Here is a 19932-nt window from a genome sequence, read left to right on the forward strand (position 1 = left end):
AGCCTAGGTAGGATATAATGTGACTGAAGAGTTTCATAGTAACATTGTAGAGTACAAAAATGAAAATATAAAGTGCATTTTAAATGATTAATGTACAAAAGCTGACTTCTTCCAGTGTGCATTAATCAAGAAAAAATGCACACTTTCTATAGTGGTTAATGTTGCAGGTCCATTATTCAGCTTTGATAATGTGCATAAAAATGCTCAATATGACAATGAGTTGGGGTAGCTGAGAATTTAGGATGGTGGCAAGTTTGTTGTAGTATTTGGATTAGCATTCTTAACCTACATCTTGGCAGCTTCTTTTCTTCATTTCGCAAGTGTTAATAAAATCTAGCTTTATCCTCTTTGATTTTTGGTTATTTTTTCTTGGTTTGTTTTTTTTTTGTTATTTTTTTTAAACAAAACAATTAAAAAATACCTGCTCAAACAAATACTACCAGCATTCATTAGTCAGGATGGTTATATGTAAAAGAAATGATGCCAGATAGTAACAAATCCAAGAGAAGTTTATTATGAAAATGGCACCTGCGGGATGAAAAAAAATTAAGTTACATAAAGACAACCATGTATGACATGTATGAGAATCTACAAAAGTATAAAAAGAACCCTGTTGTAAATGAAGTATGTACATTTCTGATTTGCAGCATTATCAATGATCAATGAAAAAAATGTTTCAAATAAGCCAGGCACTCAAGAAGTTAGATTCGGTTAGCTTAACACAAAATAAATGTACCATAGCTGTCACTTTTTAACATTTTAATTTTCTTTATATTGTAGAGTTGGTAACACTGCTAAGATTTATACGAACAGAATCCCTTTCCCCATTATTCAGCTACTTGGCACCAGTCTCCTCATAAAAGATTTCATATATTTGTACAAGAAATAGTTAAAAACACAGACACAGTCTTCACAGGTAATGAAGTTTTTTTTTCATTTTGTAATTTTAAACACTATGGATTTAGACAGCAGCTGTGATTATCTGTTAGTTTAAATCACCAGAAATCATTTTGACACAACACAGAAACATTTATAAAAAAAAACCCAAAACAACAACAGCTGTCTAGCTGTTCTTTGTAGCTGATAGGTGCACTCCTTTGATTGTTCCAAAGCTAGAGCAGAGCTTCCAAAATTAAACTTTGAATTTCCCAGTCAGCTTTCTCGCCTTTTTTAGACCTACTTAAATCCTTCCAATGGAACCTTTAAAAACAAGCTCATTAATTAATTTTGTGGCATCCAATTCCTTTTTTGCTATTACTCCGCTATGGCTCGGACCTACTTCTCAAATTCAAAGCTACCGCAGGAATTGACTCAATGCAGTGAGTGATCAAAAATTCAAAGGACAGCTGAGTTAATATATTAGCATTGCACACATAAGCAAATATATATGACAATTCTAAGCTCAGTTTCCTTTTTAAACAATGCTGGTCAACCTTTGAAAGCATTTCCTATCTCACTGTAATTGCTCTACGTATTACTCCGCCAGCCTACCCGGGAGAAAACCAAAGAAATGCACCCTCTGCTTACAGTTCGAGCACAAGGGACTCTGGGAATGTTAACAACTGAGGCTATATGGCGTCAATTTGCTTAATATCTCTGAGCATTACTCTGTAGTGCATTGTGGGGTACACTGGAAGAGTAAGTCATACCCAGAATTCCTCTGTGGGAAAAATGGCTCCATTAACCTTGAGCTAGTTAAGAGTCTTTTATCTCTGAGAGTGAAGAAGAGAGAACGAGAGAGCGAGAGAAAGAGAGAGGGGAAAAGTGTGGAGGGGAGCGGAGAGAGGAAGGGGGAGAGAGAGGTTTGAGAATACACAACAGCAAAGCAACAGCAGAAATTAAAAGGTATACAGACAGTGGAAGCAGCATAAGGTGACATTACAGAGGAAGGCCACCACACAAAAACCACTAACCCCCAAGAATCACTGGTTCACTAGGACTGCAGGAATGGGACTTTACCACTCCGGACTAGAGATAAAGCACAGAGAAGACAAAGGACAAAACAACTACATTAGCTTAGTATATACTGCATATAGTAACACACATTGAAACTGCAATGGGACTGACAGCCAAGGACACTTACACATTGTACACATTACAGTTCTCACATCTGTTATTAGATGCCTTAACAAACAGCTGCCAAAGATGGAGTGGAAGAAGAATTTATATTTGACAGTCATTTGGAGTGTTTGACACTACACTGTGATTTCTGGCAACAAAGACAAAATAGGAGATTTCTTTTCTTTTACTTAATGTGCAGTTTTCAGTTGTAGTTATCTATTTCAAGCTTATTAACCCATTCTTTAGTTTTAAAACATATTGGTTTCAACACTAGAAATAAGGAAAAAACAACAAAAAATATCCAAATCAAAGAAAAAAAAAGAAATTTACAACCTTCCCTCTATAATATTAAATGAAAAACAAACAAAACATGTTAAATAGTTCTTCTGTTTTTTTTTTTTACTCTGAAGTGTTATTTGATGTTGTAAAATTAGCCTCAGTTACACTGAGAAAAAAATAAAGCAAAACAATATGCACCTAAGAAACTGCTCCTCGCGTCAATTAAATTGATTTTTTTGTTTTTAAGCACTTTTTGAAAAAGGCTTCCTGACCCATTTAAATTTGATGTGAGGCTATGCTTGTTAGTTTGGAGGTAAAAAATTTTAAGTCCTGCAGCAAATGTTAATGAGGGCTTTTGTCTTAACTAACCAAGGAGACTGCAGCACCCGACTATAAACCGGTACGGAACACATTCTTTCCAAAAAACCCAGCCCACAAGCTGCATATTGTATGAAGACATTACAGATTAATAAATGATAGCACCATGGTTTTAGAAATTAAGTTAAAGTTTCAGTAATTAACATTTAGTCCAACTTTTTAACATTCTAGTCACAGGCCAGAAATTAACTTTTTAAGAACCCAAATTATTTTATGTGCAAGTAAGAAAATCTTAACCATAAAAAGAGAATTAAACTCTGCATAAAATTCTAAAATACTATCCCCTATTTTTAAAGGAATTAGGAACAAAACCCCCCTTTCATTTGACTTAGTCAAACAGGGCACATTGTTTATGCTTGTCTCTTTTAATCTTGATCATATCAAGATCATTTTGAAGTAAAACCAATGGTTGTCACTTTAAAATCTCTTTACCACAACACTGAGTATTCTATGGCAGAGGCATACACATATTAAAGGCATCTTAATAAAGATGCAAAGGAAAAAACACACATCTTAGAAGAAGACAAAATGGCAGGCAACTGGTACTTCGACTCTCTGAAGGCAAAAATAAAAAAATATCTTTACATTAAAGAATAAGTCAAGTTAAAGAGAAAGGGAATGAAATGGGGACCATCATATTGAGAGAATAAGCTGACCTGCTCAAATTCAAAGTGCTAGAATTAAAGGTCTAAATTAAAACATAGTCTATGCCTCAGAGTATAACACTGAACACAGTATGTGGTCATATTTCAATCCTCTTTCCGTTCCAGAGTCTGTGTAGTGTGAATGCCATTGCTGTACACAGGAAATGGAAGAGTGGAAAAAAGTCCTTCGGCAGTTGTGAACACATTCCCTGCAGGCATTTGGGTCAGACTGGCCCCGCTCACAGCACTTCCAAACGGTCCCGACATATTGAGTCGGTGAACGTGGTGGTAGAGCATTTCCATCGGTGTTTTAGGATCCAGCCCAAAGCTGGGGCTGTTAACATCAACAAAGTTAACAGCATGGGTGTTGGGGAGGAGGTTGCCCTGCATGGCTAAAGTAACTTCAGCTGGAGCATAGCGAATAGTGCCAGTGGTGTAGACCCTCTGAGCAGCAGTGCTGGTTGCAGCAAGGGTTCCCGTTACCCTGTGAACCAAAGGAAGCACCACATTGCCTGCTTGTAACCTCTGAAGGGCTTCCAGATCCCCAGTGTACAACAAAGAGTTGGAAGTTGTGGGACCTCCTGGATGTTTGTCCCGTGGAGATGCTGAAAGTGGGGGTGACAAAGGGTCAGAGGACACAGGAGCCAAGGCCGAGTTGGATGAGGTGCTGAACTGAGTTTTACGGCTGGCAGTATTTTCAGTCCCCGGCGGGGTGAGAACGGAGTCTGGAATGGAGACATGTAAACTACTGCTGGCTTGGGGGGAAGGGAAGTGCTCGGAGCTGGGGGGCTTGGTCATACTGTAGGGTGATTCATTCCTTGAGATTTCCCTGTTGGGTGGGTAATTCCAAATACTGCTATCATTATCAAAATTGATAGGTTCTGAGATTTCTGTTTTAATTTTGAGCACTGAGGCACTGTTTGGTGACGAGAGCAGCTGGGGCTGGTCCACCAAAGCTGAGTCAAGTCCATTTGGACTTGAGGTGCTTGACAGCCTTCTCCGGATCATGCTGCCTCCCTTTTGCTTTTTTCTCCTCTTCTTCCTCTTTTGATGTTTGCTGGAAGACTGGGCATTTACTTCCCCTGCACTGTCTGAGTCCTTGGCACTGTCCGAGGTCAGTGATTCACAGTTCTGCAACCGCAAGTCTGACTCACTCTCAACATAGCGCTCCACCTTGATCTGCATAGAGCCAAGAGTGCCAAAACTGTCCTCAGGGGCCTTTTGATTCTCGAAGTCAGAGTTTTCAAAGCTGTCATCACTGTCCCTGCTGTCCTGGTTGCTGGAGCTGTTCCCATCATCATTACAGTTCATTTCGTTATCCGACTGATTTCCTGACTTTTTCCTGTCGGATTCAGGGTCTTCACTGTTTTCTGACTGGTTTCCTTTCTCATCTGACTTTGAGTTCTCATTGTCCTCTGGAGCAAAAGGAAAGTGAAACAAACCATTAGCAACAGGAACATAATATTATAACCCAAGTCCAGATTTCCACCTACCAATGATGTTTGATTGCAGTAAACTTTTTGGCAAAAGGCTTTCTCTTCTGTAGAGCCACAATTTTTTGCAACAGTGTGTTGGGAGAGTTTTGATCACCATGAATCTCTCTGACTCAGGACTGTTAAGGCACTAAAAGCCTACGCTACATGGCCTGCACCTTGATTGAGGGGGGCCTTTTCATCTGGTTGCTGGACAAGAATCATTTTGATAACTGTGAGCACAACAGCTGTGTCATCCAAAGTGAAGTCAGTGAACAATCCCATCATGACCGTTATGTTCTGCTGGCTGTTCTTTCACATCCATGTTCTCCTACAGTGGGCAGGCATCCAGGTGTAGCACTATTTACTAATGAAGACTCCAGTTCTCTCATCTCACCATTGCCACTTTCAAAATGGCATAGTGTCTCTGACTTCAGTGGAATTACTGCTGATCTCCTCCCGTGTGAGAGGAGAAGCAAGCCATACGTTTATAAATCTGAATGAATAAACCAGTTAAAACAATTTTGTTACACTGCTAGACTGTTTTCTCATATTCCCCTGAAGGGCAACAAATAAAATAAAAAAAACCACCCAGAAAAAAATTCAGGCAGCGAATTAAGTTCTTGATTGATCCAAATCATCTAAGGGCCATTGAAAATAGCCCAGCTACAGCACTGAGAAGCTGTCACTCTTCCTGCCTGAATTAATTTAGCTGTGTTTTAGATTTTTACCTAATTCTAATACAGATGAAATAAACACTCTAGCCCACTGGACTCAGATAGCCAAAGCAGCTTTGAGACTGAATACGCTCCATTATCACACTATGTTTGAAAGGATCATGAAAGGCTTCAGGAGACCTCGCCTTTTACAGACCAGCCAGAAATCTTTTGTTGGGAAATAAAAGATGTTTTTTCACTCATCAGAGCCAAGTACTACCCTTTTCAGTATGCTCGTTTTAGGGGGAGAGGGGAAGGGCCAGTTTTCCTCTAAAAATTGGTTACTCCTGGAGCCATGTCAATACCAAACAGTTTCCCAGAAGTGCTGGAGAAGGTGGGCTTGACAGGGAAGCTGCCTGAGGATTCAGGGCAATGCTCTTCACAAGTCACTTAGTGGAACTTTCGCTTGAGTCACCAGCAGCAGAAAGACCCTCCCTTTTGAAAAATAAACCCACAGAAGCAAAGTAACAGCCACAACCCCCTAAATCTCATCCAGCTTTTTGTTCCACCTAGGGCTGAATTTCTCTTACTTTTTTTTTTTCTTTTTTTGAAGATGCTTTCTTTGAGAGCCATGGTTTCTAGCTGGTCAGGAGTGGGCTTAGGGTGAGGTAGTCCAAAGCTGCAGAAAGCTTGCCTCGGATTTTAGCGGAGCTTGAACTGAACTTGTTGATTTCATCCAAGGTGCTGTTCTGATTTCAGGTCCTTTGGCATTTCTATTAATTGTTTTGTAGGAAGCAACCCCCTGCCTCTGCTGTCTTCCAAGACTCCCAGACATCTCTTTCTGAGAGGTATACATCTGTGCACCTTTGCAGAATGCTCTCTTGTTCTGCATCAGCCTTAGGAGTCATGAATGCACATGCACTTCTCACCTGGAGACACTTACAATGCACATGGGAAATGCAAACTGTTCTCCACATGTGTGTTATTTGGCTATTTAGGAACAAGACAGCATAAAGGAAGCACTGGGAATGGATGAAGAGATTCCCAGTGATGGTGGGCAACAAGCTCGTATGTGTGCCTAGTGTTGACTTAAACCATCAAACCAAGCCATCAAAGGAGAATCAATAGAGGCAGAAGATGAAAGAGAACAGCCATATCATATAATATAACATTAAGGCCTGATCCTCCCCTTGCTTTTGGTTGATTTATGTCACTGTCATCCATTTTCTCGAGATTTTTTTTTGGTTGTTATCATAGACACGAGAGAAAAATCAGATATATGTATCACATACTATAGAGGAGTAACATCCTTAGTTCTTGGGCCACAGGAAACCATGCTCCTTTCAAAGCCAGATGATCTGTACCTGTGCCTAGGTAACCACTTTTAAAACTAATGGCGAATGTGTGAACCATCTGTGCATTGGACCATCTGCAGGACTAATTTACACACTGAGTTTGACAAGTACATGTAGGTTTTTAAAACACAGCTGAAGTCCCAGACTTAAAAAGCTTAGAAACAAGTGCTTGAACCCATACCTTCTAATAAAACATAGTTCTTTTAACCCAAGAAAACCCTCAAATTTTGCAATCTTCACCGCCCCCTAGCGAGACTCCTCAAAAATGTATTTACACAGGAAAAACGGGCGTAAAGATTGACAGTAGAGATTTATCTTCAGAACGTATACCTACTCTGGAAAGACGAAACTAGAACTATATTCAACAGTTACAGCCCCAGGTCCTCTACACAAGGCACAACACCTGTTCATGAAGCTTAGCTGGGAAATCAAATATTCAGTTCAGTGCAATATAGGCAAGGATGCATGCACAGAGTGAAGAAAAATACTGAGGAAATGGAGATACTGTGGAACTGCTGAGGTCATTAAAAGATTTTGCTAGTGTTTTTCAATTTAGTTTTACAGGAAATTTTTGTTTGTTTGTTTGTTTTGTTGTAATGGAACAATCCTTGCGAAGCAAAAGCAACTGGAAAGCCAACCACGTGGCTGTTATATGAACCTTTTGTGGGCGTAAAGGCACACCATGTGTGTTACCTGAGTTGTCCTTTGAGTCCGATTCAGAGTCAGAGGTCTCTGAGGATTCTGAGGTTTTCTCTGGCAGATGAGGAAGTTGTGCAATATCCATTGGAGTGTCCTTGTATTCTGGGTTACTGAAGAGGAGACAGCAAATATAAACACAATTGGATGATTTGCAGTTTCATGTTTTTTTCCCTCTTTTCATATCAAAGTTCAGGAACAAAGAACATAAATAGGAAGAATAGCAGAGCAAACACAGAAACGTACATTTTTGTCTCCTCAGAGCTTCACAGCAGGGATTTTATGAAGGTTTATTTTAATACTGCTGTCAAATACTTATATTGACCAGGTACTAAAACTTGTTTGATTCTAGTGAAGTTTTAGAGCTATCAAAGCATTCTTACTGAACTGGGACACCAGGGCTTGTGTGAAATCTAACAGTAAAGCTACACTGTGTAATCATCCAACAACAAAATATCTCGATTTCGATCCCATTACTGTGCCTGGAAGGACAGAGAGGGTGTTTTAACTTTTCCAATCTGTTTCTTTCCCACCGGCAATGTCTATTAGAGTTATCTCTGTAACAATGTTCTCAATCAACCTTGCCAGAGCCCTTTCAATACCTGTTTCACTCAACATTCCTGTTTTCCACACTTTAATCAAGCAGACCATACATAAAGTTAGTAAGAAGGTGCTCAGTTAGGGGTACAGAAAATGACTACTGCTCAAAAGAATTTGGCCAAAAAATAGATAAAAAGGGTTATATATTTTTTAAACACTGCACACATGCATCCACATTACCAAGAAACCAAAAGCAACCACTCTAACTATATGACAGATGCACATGTGCATGTTAAGATGCATATGTTAGGGATAAAGAACTGTCAACACACCCATTATAATCATATCTTCATCTGCTCATGTGGTGCTCACCTGTGACTTGTTAGCAATGAACATGACTGCAATGTAAAAAAGCAACACTACCAGAGAAAGTGAAAAAAAACCCCAAACCCCAACCCTATGCTTTTTTCTCTGCTTGTACCTTTTAAAATGCGTTCCTTTCCCAAATCCATGCAAAGGCAGGGGAACAGACACAGCTAGACATACGTGGCATAGGAATGTTGAAAACAAACAAAGTCTTTAAACATTTTTGAATAGGTGAGCATTTCTATGCAGTTCAAATTCCAGCATGGTGATAGAGCAGAAAATCCGCAGTCCTGCGTAGAACAATATGAGGCAGCACGGGGGGTGACTGACACACTATCACAATGACAGTGTGCCCATATTCAGCCTATTACACTGTACTGTGAAAATTCAGAGTTCACACAGTTCACATTGAAATGCCATTCTTACGATTATCATTTTTATGGTTTTGTCCTGACAAAGTGACTTTATTCTGTTGCATCCCAGGGCAGTCCCCAAATTTGCCCCCTCCAAGCATGAGATGTTCGAGGGCTTTCACACTGTGAATAACAAGTTGCTAGAACAAGAACAGCATTAATCCTCCCTGTCACTATAATTAGTCTATCCTTTTAGAGACAGCTGAATCATACTTTCTAATGCATGGAAATGTATACAGACCAGTACTCCTGCTAAGAGTAGACCTAATTATGCCTTGATCTGTCATTAAAATATTATTTAGATATTTGGATCTTTCATGGATTCCAGTACTAGGAGAAATCTAAATTAAAAATACTAATTCAGTGGAGAAGTTAATCTTTCTCTAATAGACCAGTGTGGGGAATGCAGCAGAAAAATCAAGTTCTGGGAGAAGACTTGGGGAAGACCACACTGCTTTTCTTTTTTTGTTAGGTATATTCTGTTGGTAGAGAAAATAATTTTGTGGGATGTTTGTGGGCTAGGTTCACCTGTTGTCTGGAAAGCAGCAAAGGGGACAGTGGCAACTGTTCATAATTCCTATGGACCACTTTTCCAGCTAGACTGTGAGCACATTTCTGGGCATTTTGAAGCCCTGTTAGGACTGAGGCAGTGAAGCTGTACTTCCAGTTCAGAATTTGCAGGCTGAAGCTGACCGCTTGAAATGCTGCATTCTGCCTCACTCTTGCAAAAAGAGACAAAAAAGTAGCAGGATAAGGATATATTCAGAAATGCCTGTGCTCAATCACAGCAGGACAGAAACATGCAAAGCCCCATGAACAGTCCACTGCTGGGGAAGGTTTCCCACAGTATCCCTCAATGCTCTCCTGCCAGGGGTTGCTTCCTCCTCTTCCCCAAAAGGGGAATCAAAAGTATTTCAACATGTGAGTTCAGGCAGGCACAGTCTCTTCAGGGCTTGCTGGACTTGGCATAATAAGTCACAATCTAACCCCTAGATATCACTTTGAACTCTCACAGCATCAAAGGAATGTAACAAACCATGACAAGCAACTTAAAAGGAGAACAGGCCAGAAAATGACAATTGCATTTCACGACAATCTCAAGGTTTCAAATTTTATTTGTCTGTTTGTTCTGCTCTGGAGTGAAACAGAAAATCCCCCAATCTTACTGAACATTTTCACAAAACAGAATGTGTTGAAAGGTATTTTCAGATGAGAATGGTCAGGTTTATATTTCACTGTCTCTCAGTGACTGTTGGTTTTCCCTTGAGCTCAGAAACCAAAATACCTGGGCTTTGGTAAAACAGAATTTCTCAGGGAGGAGCCTTTCATTCAAGATATTACTACTATTTCTGTTTAAAATAGTTTTAATTGCCATTTAATTGCTATTTTGCATTTTTCAGTGTGAATACTGATGGTTACAGGAGCAACATATTAGTTCTAGGCTTTTCCTCTGAGAAAATTCCTCTCTCTGGAGTGAACTGGCAAACACCTTTCAGAAAGATCTTTTCGTAGCACTCCAGAAGTTTGCTTCCATGCATTTTCAATAACCAAATAAACCAGTGCCCAGGATTTCACACCAGATTTTATAACACAACTACTGAAAGTTGGTGTGGATCATTTTTAACTTTGAGCTCAGGTTGAGTAGATTTCAGGGCAGTGGAGGCATGCAGTAAAGTGGTGGAGGGTTTATCTGAAGACTAAGGCAGCGTAATAATTCAAGAATATTTCAGTGTACTGAGACATGACAGATGTCTCAATAAATATAAACAAATGGCACTGTTTTTGAGGTGGATCATCTGAAAAGTTCTTCTCCTTAACTTTCTCCAGTAGGTAACTGTTTTTTCCCTAAAACTCTCACCAACAGAGACAAGCAACAGAGACAGCAGTTCAAGTGAGAGAAGTGACTGGAAGACCTACCTAAGAAGGTAATTGACCCAGATGATATTCTTCTCACTTGCGTTCTTGGCATTGACAGCTATGGTTGCACTAGACTGTATCCAGATATAACCTCCATTCTTCTGCATCCAGCGGTAATACTTTGTAACACATTGACCCTTATTCAGCACTGGCAAAAAAATACAAACAAAACAGAAGCAAGATATAGTGCATGTTAGAACTGTGGTAAAATGATCTTCATTGTACAACATGCCACAAGTATAAGCAGAAGATCCTTGGTTTCCTTTAGGTTTAATGCAGCATGCCAGTGAGATGACAAACAGGATCTGAAGTTCAGTATAAGTAGCTGCATGTTTTAGAAGTTTTCAAAGTATAATTTTAATCTGTTTTTGGAAACTCTAGTGGAAGAAGAAAAGTAAAAAGAACTACAAATCTCTTTGGTTCACAGAATACTTATTGCTGTGTGGACATTTTCAATGCACTCAATGTCAAACTGCAAAAAAAGAAAAGGAAAAAAAGAGGCAAATTTATATGTGATTTATTCATAGCTCCTAGGTAGACCTCTTTGAGATTCTGGATATTTGAAAGGTTTGGGAAGATACTCTACCCCTGCTGCTTTGATCATTTCTCCTTATTGCAGGCGATATCAACCACTGAACTTACACATCTGTTTCTTTGATCTTGTCAAACAGAATTTACAGTTCTCAGATGAACCAAATCTCCACTGGTCAATGGGGGGAAAGTCTTGGGAGAATTTACTTTTTACCAGAGCAAAGTAAATCCACCAACAGACTGTGAAAGAGGCCTAAGGGAGGCACAGAATGGCTTGGTTAGAGCCAAAGAGTGACGGCTCTCTCCACTGTTTGAAATATGCTAGGAAACAGAGAAACAAGTAAAAGCAATCAGTAATGTGAAACGGTGCTATTAAATGCTCACAGCAAGAAGGCTTAAAAATACAGATGTTTAAAGTAATACTTCAGCCAAAATATTGCAAAATTGAAACGGATTTGGTTTGTATCTGATGCTTCAGTGACAGGAGAAGGGGATGAAATGCAAATCTTTCAGTGGAAGGGAGCAGCATGGTTTTAAAGAAAACCTAAACTATACAAAATCTGGGTACTATTGTTACTGGAGCACTTACTCTCCTCTGCATTCCGTACTAATCCATTAGGCTTTGTGCACTAGAGGGCAGTGTGCATTCATATACACCTTCTGCTTTTGTCATGTCCTTGTCTCCGTCTGCTAAAATGAAAAACCTCTAACTGCTGTAATAAATTTGGCTAAATTAGCTGCTAAATGGTTATCTCAAGTAATATGTATTTGCATTAATCATCTTGCTCTAAACCAGAACAAGCCAGAGTCCTAAAGACGTAGTAAATTCATATTGTCCATTTAATTACGGCTAATAAGTGCTTCATATACAATAGTTTCATGAAGTACATTTTCATTTTTTTTTTGTAGAGGGAAAAGAAAAAAGTCACTTTGGAAAAGAATAAGTATTTAAGGCAGTTAAAGTTCCTACCATAAATGTGACAAATGACACTTTGGAGCTTTCAAGTTAACCAAATGTCTATATCCCTAATTATACATATGAATGTATCTATAGCTAAATCCGTGTACAACAGGTATCTACAGAAAAAGATATTTACAAAGGCAGCGATACAAACACAGATGCTTTCTTATCTTGGAGGGATCCCCCAATACCCACTCCAATTTTTCAACTACTGAATAAAAAAATGCATGTAAAAAAGTGCAATGTAAAGTGAAAGTAAAGTGCAAGTTAGGTTCAGCTGTAATATGAACAAATATTTGTGATCGGGGTCCTGTTGTTTTTCAGCAACCGCTAGTTAATTATGTGTGTTTCTAGCAGAGATCCATAAGTTTCCCTACATTTTTACTTTTGTATTCCAAGCTAAATATTCTGCTATGATAATTCATTGGCTTCAAAACCTCATTACACAGCAGAATAAAGATAAAATATAAACAATTGACTAGCCAGCATTTCTTTCAAGCCAATGTTGTATGCCACTTTAGAAAACAATCTCACATAAATTAGCCCAACTTTATCAGTTATGAAGAATAAGGGAAGAAAAGTACTGCTGTAAGTTTTGATTATGGTAGACTTTTCCATTTCAGTAAAATTGGCTATTCAAAATACTCTGCTTACAGCTGACAGTAAAACTGATAGGCCTGGAAGTCTGGAGTGATATTGTCTCCTTTCTGGAAACCTGAACACCCACAGGTGTGTGCAGAAACTAGTAAAATCTATCTGCACTTGTATCTACTAATTATACTGTTGTCTTCTTTACAACAGTTTTTATCTGAGGAGTTTACCATGCTATACAAATACCAAAGGATGAATCCTCACAATTGCCCACATGCACATTTGAAAGTCAAGGTACCAGGTGAGTCACTAGCCAGTGACTGAAGAGCACAGGGCAATCCTGCATAATGATAGCTATGAGGACCCAGATCCTCCAGCTCTTTCAGTCCATTTCATCCTAGGTAAGTCCTTCCTCCTTCAGTACCTTTTATATTGATTGTTGCACCACTGGAAAAGTCTATGTCATGAGCTATACAGAGCATTCATTTCAGAACTATGGAAAAAAGGGGGAAATTAAAACCTTATAAGTTATTTCTGAAGGAAAAGGTGATTGCTTTTTCAGGAAAGAGAATTCAGAGCATCAGAGTTGCACAGAAACCATCTACAGTCAGAGTTCAGGCTCCCAAATTACTATACATCCACAGAATATCTGAAATACTGTCTTGAAAATGAGCTTTCCATAAAGTTAATCTACCTGCAAATTCCCACTCTCTATTTGGCCACCTCAGACGTATTACCACATACACAGGATTTTCCTTCCTGCATCTGTCTAAAGCACATTGCATATGAGAGATTCGTGGTCCATGCTCTGAAGGAAGTCCCACGATTCAATATAAAAATTCTCTCTGTAAAGAGATTCTCTGGCAGGCCAGCTGTGCTGTGCTGCTAAATCTGGTTCTTACATCCTTTGAGAGTGCACCAGGCACCCCCAAGCCAGTTCTGAAAGCTCATACTATAGCTTGGGAAGAAATTTCTCAATGTGATGAAAGAGAAAGAATGAAAAAAAAATTGAAATGTTTCCTAATTCACAGTATTTTTTAACTGTTGACATTGCCAAGCTGAAAGTTAGAAATTAGATGAGAATTTTGAGAAAACAAGCAACTAGAAGGACATGTTAGGAAGGGAAATCTATCTGGTTTACTGATAACCTAGTGTTACTGGGTAAAGCCCAGTTTCATTTTGAGGATCTTCGGTTTGCAGGTACAGGGAGTCCATTAATAAAGTTACTGATTTTGAGAAGAAATGAAAGTAAAGAATTAGTCTACCCTAAGTTCTGCTTGTGAAGTTGTGTTTTGTTACTAGCAGCAGACCACGCGTTTCAGCTTAGCATAAACTTCTGAAAAAGTAATGCCATGTGGGCTACATCCTGTACTTATTCAGACTGTACTTAAGACAAATCCCTTATTGAGAATCAGGGTTCAGCTCTGTATTTTTGTACACTGAGAAATGTAAAGAGTTTTAAATTTCTATTTGTATTACACATGGAGTACCCAGACTGGCAGACAATGCAGTGTAGGGGAAGGTGAGACTTGTGACCACATCGGTAGGATGGCTCGTGTGACTGAAGTTACATGGGATTATGCAGGATTGGGTTATATAATTATATATATACACATATATATCTAAACCTTTTAATCAAAGGGAATAACTGAGGGTTAATGTTTTAAAACTAGTGACCTTTATGTTAGCTGCACAGATATATTCCCTAAAATGGTGGATGCTAAACTCGACTAAAATTTGCTGAAACTAGTTACTCAGTTTGAATTCAGTGGTTAGCATGCAAGAAATGCACAGTATGTCATGCTAAGAACTAAAAAAAAAACCCTCACTTATTTCTCAAAGTATGAATATATTGCTATGTACACAGTTCCCAACAGAGGGATTTCAGTCTTCCTTGGTAGCTTTGCGCACAGCAATATTCTTGTAGCAGTGGAGTGAAGGAGGGGGGGAGAAGAAGAAACAGTCAGTGTTCTTTGCAGGAACCTATTTCTGTTAGAAAATCAAAATAAATCAGTACAAGTTTCTCTTCAGAAATATGGTTACAAAAAGAAAAAGAACATAGTTTCTTCCTGTAAGGCTGTTCTGAGAAATCAAAGCCAAAGCTTCTAAATAGTGAGTTGTGTTTTAAAAGAAGGAAGTAGCTTAATTCAGTTTGAAGAGGAGATGAAGAAATTGTGTATCAAAAGCAGTCTTTTAGCAAAGTCTCTTACAAAAGGACATTTTACTCATGTGCATATGCATTTAAAAGCTACACTATATTGCGTATTCAGGTAAGTATTGAGTAAATAGGAAATGATGAGATCATCTTACATATTCACACAGCTTCACAAAGAGGCTCTTTATAACTGGTGAAAATATTGAGGTTACATCTGCTGTGCTATTCACCCTTCTCCTTGAAATACCTTTATCAATGACTGGATGGTATTGATACTGAATTCCCCTTGTGATAAACTTATAAGAATATTTTTAATTTACTGCATGAGGATGAAAATGTCATACTTAATACCATAGTCGGATACTTAGCTGCAGCCACAAGTACTCTTTCTACATTCACAAAACTGGCAGACGAAACATGAAAAGGAATACTGACTCTTTAATCTCCACTTCTCCACCTAAGGCCCAAGGCAAGCTGACAGGGTAACTTCGTTCTGGAAACAGAGGGTTTTTTTATTTTTTTTAATTCTGGATTACTTTTTCTCCTGCTTTTGAAAACTGTGGGCTATAGGGGAATGAACCTGGCATAGACTTAAAACAAGAACAAGTTTCTTTATCTGAAAAGTTACAGTCCTTGATGCTTACAGGAAGGTCATTTTCAAAACCCACAGGAAAAATAGCATCACAGCCAGAAAGAGTGCATTAAGTGCCTTATTTGCTTGTAACAGAGACAGTTTTTCATTTATAACAGCTCCGAGGATCAAGTGAGCCTTTGATGTTGTAAGGACTTTTCTATAGATTTTGCAATTAGTGAGTTAGATATTTTAAATAGCAGGTATCCACAAACTGGATTTTAGCAATGAAAAAAACGTACCAAGCAATATTTAGCAATGTTAAATGATGTTTGTTACTTAAACAGAATTACGAGCTAGGTGATAGGAGACTTGTAGACATTCAGTGAGCAAACGTGTGCCATCTATGCAGTTCTCCACAAACACTTCAATTTCATATCTACTACATGGGCTAGGGTGAGGAGGAAGGGATGTAAGCCAGGACAGCGTGCAAATGCATTCCCTACCCACCAGGCCAAAAGTGTGGCCTCCACAGCAGATTGCTTGAGGAAGAATGCCACCTTCCCATCACAAAAGTCCCCATGGGTCACATTGCTCTACCTCCCCTCACTGGAGACAGTTGCTTACCACCCCTGTGTGACTTACTGTATCATCTCAACAGAGTTCTCTTAAGAAACATAGAAAGATGATAACTGTTTAGAAAAATACTGGTTCTCTGAGGCTTGAGGAAGCTGCATTTTACTCACACCATATAACAGGAGAAAGCCCTGAGTGCTGGACAGCGAACATCTTTTTTAGGTTTGGGTAGAATGCAGCGTATTGTGTCAATAACACTGAATGAGACTTGGCTGCTATTGTGATAGGAATATTAGACAGTAATAATTGCTGGCTTCTAAACATAAATTAATCTATTCCAAAGTCATGCAGGAAGTAGCAGGTCTGATTCATGAAAGAAAACTGTACCTCACTGGTATCCAAATTCCCACCTAACTTCTTCATTCACCTGGGATAACTCTTTTAAGCATATACAGTCACTCTAAAAATGCTAAGTGTGGCAATTGATTCATTGCTTACTTCTGCAATATGGAATACTGTTTAATCTTCCCGTGTGGGGACGTTACATACATAAATACTTGGCAAATTAGGCAAAAATAAGGATCAACAACCTTGCAGAAAAAAAATTAAAAAGCCTTAATCGACATTTAGAAAAATTGGAAAGCTTAAGAATCTTTAAAAACAAAGCAATATTTTTCTTGCCTCACTTTGCAGAAAAGCAAATGATAAAAGTGGTCTGAGTCAAAATGTTAAAAAAATGTGGATTTATATTAGGATTGAAGGTTGTAGCTCAAGGTCATCACTTGCCAAATACAGTGAGAAAAGTCTTGCATACTACATATCAAGCTAGGGAAGAAAAGTAACTCTAAATAGTAAAAATAGTTTGGAAAAACATTAATGGATTTTGTAACCTATCCTAATCCCAGGAGAGTGGTACTACAGCCCTCTGAAAATTCCTAGCCTCTGCTAGAGATTCTGCCTTCATTTGTTTCCAAATTATCTCAGATAAGGACCAGGAAGATGTTTTGTCTAACATCAACCCTATGTTATCAGTTTACATGATGTCAGTTCACAGCAGCAGTACAAATTTATTAAACCCCAGCAAAACCAGAAAAAAAAAGTACTTCCCAGCACTAAGCACAAATCATCTCCTACTTGAACAATGGAGACACTTTTCATCCCCTCCATCCCTTTCATGGTGGTTATAACATACCATTTGTCCATTGTTCATCATTTAAAATTACAATTTTATAATTATGCTTAACAATAACTATTAATGAGAACATATAATGCTAGGTAGGATGTTTATTTTAAAACATTATGTAAGTATTGATCAAATGTAATGACAGAAACATAATATATAATTCAATGTATCACTAGATGCACTCTTCCATGGAAGCTTACAGCATGCATATCAGAAAACTCCTCTGTTGTTTATAGATAAAAATGATGTAAATAAACTAACTAAGTAAGTTTATTTAATGATAAACTGGATTGAAAAATGAACAGTAGATTTGTCTACTAGGATTCTCTAGGTTTTCTTCTCTCTTTCTTAACTTTACTTTTCCCTCATGATTTGTCTGCCTCCCCATGACTTTTAAAACTTCAATCCTGCCATAAAATGATTTTCTTCTGCTAATATTGAAATGGTCGTTTAGAAACCCAAGCCTGCTTTGAACACCAACTTCAGACAGAACTTCCATTATCATTAATGAACTCTCTCTGTTCAAACTGGAGGGGAAAATGAAATCCCAGATCCAAATTTTGCCCTCAGCTACTAAAACCTAACATCAGAGGAGAAATTTGGCCCTGCTTGCTCAAGAAACTTAAATCTGTCCTCCATCTCTCCACTAATATTAATGTCCATCATATGACAACCTATGTAAGATTAATGACTTAGAACATAACCCTTTCCATGCCAAATGTATCAGCAGACTACACACAACTATATCTCCTATGAATAGGAAAAGAGATAGAAGTTTCACAGAAGCAGATTGGCAGCAATATTAATTTTATTTTTGAATTTCATAGGTTAAAGATGGTCTGCTTCAAGGGACGGTATCCCTTTAAACATGCTTTCATTTCTGGGATAAGAGTCCCTGTTTGGGTACTTGGACTGAGTGAAATGAGTAGTTTTCTCAGCCTAATCTCTAGAGGAAAGGGATCCACAGCACAGTGGCATGGTGGCATGGCACAACTGAATGTTCAAATACCCTTCTATCTACCACAAAGATTCATCACCACCTCACATTTGGCAGTAAACTACATTAGACATTTTTAAAGGAAATTGTCCCTTTATACCAAATGACTTGTAAAAGAACAGAAAAGGAAACAAAACAAAACTTTCCACTTTTCTCCACAAGCCGTAAAAAAATAGCTTAGCACTAACCAAAAAAAATTCCTTGTAAAATAAAAATAAAAGAACTTCTGAATAAGTAAGCATTTTATGATCTCAGAACAAATACCTAGCAATCTGTGGACATTGGGTACAAAGTCTTCCGATGTTTGGCAGGGCATTCCCAAAAGCCCACTAAGCCAAAGTCCCGGGCACCAGCCCACCCACTTTATAAGTTATCAGACACCAAAACCAACATTGATCCACCGCTGGCCACATCACTCATGGATGGCAAAGCCACAAGTGATTTATGTGGGTTCCTTCAAACGACTGCTAATAAATCCTATTGCCACACCATCACATATCTGATATATGCTACACATTTTACTAATACTGTTTTCATGTCCTTCCGGCTTTGAAAATTGTCTCCGTCAGAGACACAAGGTCAACTGTCCAGACGTTTGAAAAGTAAAAAGAAAAGAAAAAACCCAGTAGCACTAATGTGTTTCTAAACCTCTGGAAAGGTCTGCAACAATTTCTTCATACCTTCACATAGTGACATTTTAGGATGGAATATTTCACAGCCTAGTAAGCTACAAACAAAATTCTTAATCTGTCCTTGGATTTTCAATGAAGCAACATTGTTTCTGACTTAGACTACAAGGTGATGAACACTTTTGGTCTCAATAATTTTGGAGGGAACCTCAGCAATGAAAGTGAAAAGATATGTGACTCAAGTACTTTTCCCCTTCATTTTTAAAATAGCATACATTTACTTTATGCAGCAAAAGTCACCACAGAAATAGTTTACTGGACAGAATGAAGGTGAAGCTGCTGGAGGTGCACAGTAAAACCTTTTATTCCCATGGCTTTGCAATTTATCATGTGCTTCTGCAATCTATCACAAGAATAATATCAAAGTATACATTCATTTTTGGGGTTGGAAATTTTGAGCACAAAGAGACTTGGAAAAAAAAAAAAGAAGATTATTAAGGGAGTAACTGGGAAACCAGAAGTTCCCAGCAGAAGTCAGAGCTCAACCTTCACTCTATAGCCCCTTAATACAGTAGCTGTACTTACACAGCTGGTACTACATGCATTTTTAATGTAAAAATAGGAGAAGAGTTTAGGTGTAAATTTCAACTGACTGTGAGCTGTGGAAGACTTACAATGGAGAGCCTACAAACTGAAATGGGAACGTACTAATCAGTATTGCATTAGATTTAATTTGAAGATGAAATAGCATCAGGAATTAAGTTAAAGAGTTATTGATACAAACTATCTGAGGCATCTTGCAAAATAACTGTATATTGCTAAGCTACAGAAGGCAAAACTCTGCAATTAGGATCAGCAGCTAGTGGTTTAAATAGCTTAAAGGTTTAGCTTTGTAGAGTTTTCTGGTTTGTTTACTATCCAAAAGATCTGATGCATATGGTAAACTCTTATATACTTTACA

At 38.3% G+C, this 19932-nt stretch overlaps 1 protein-coding gene across 2 annotated transcripts in view; it reads right to left on the minus strand.

Annotated features, from left to right (window-relative positions):
- Positions 1-498: 498 nt before the first annotated feature.
- NPAS3 (neuronal PAS domain protein 3) overlaps positions 499-19932 on the minus strand; it is a 623235-nt gene continuing 603801 nt past the window's right edge. For both annotated transcript variants that reach the window (XM_075030304.1, XM_075030305.1), the window contains 3 exons: positions 10778-10925; positions 7539-7654; positions 499-4777 (listed from right to left, as the gene is read on the minus strand). In XM_075030304.1, the coding sequence (XP_074886405.1) occupies positions 3468-4777; positions 7539-7654; positions 10778-10925 (1574 nt within the window). In that variant the 3' untranslated portion in view covers positions 499-3467. The remainder of the gene's footprint in view (positions 4778-7538; positions 7655-10777; positions 10926-19932) is intronic.

The sequence above is a fragment of the Buteo buteo genome, chromosome 6, assembly GCF_964188355.1.
Source record: "Buteo buteo chromosome 6, bButBut1.hap1.1, whole genome shotgun sequence".
Taxonomy (NCBI): Eukaryota; Metazoa; Chordata; class Aves; order Accipitriformes; family Accipitridae; genus Buteo; species Buteo buteo.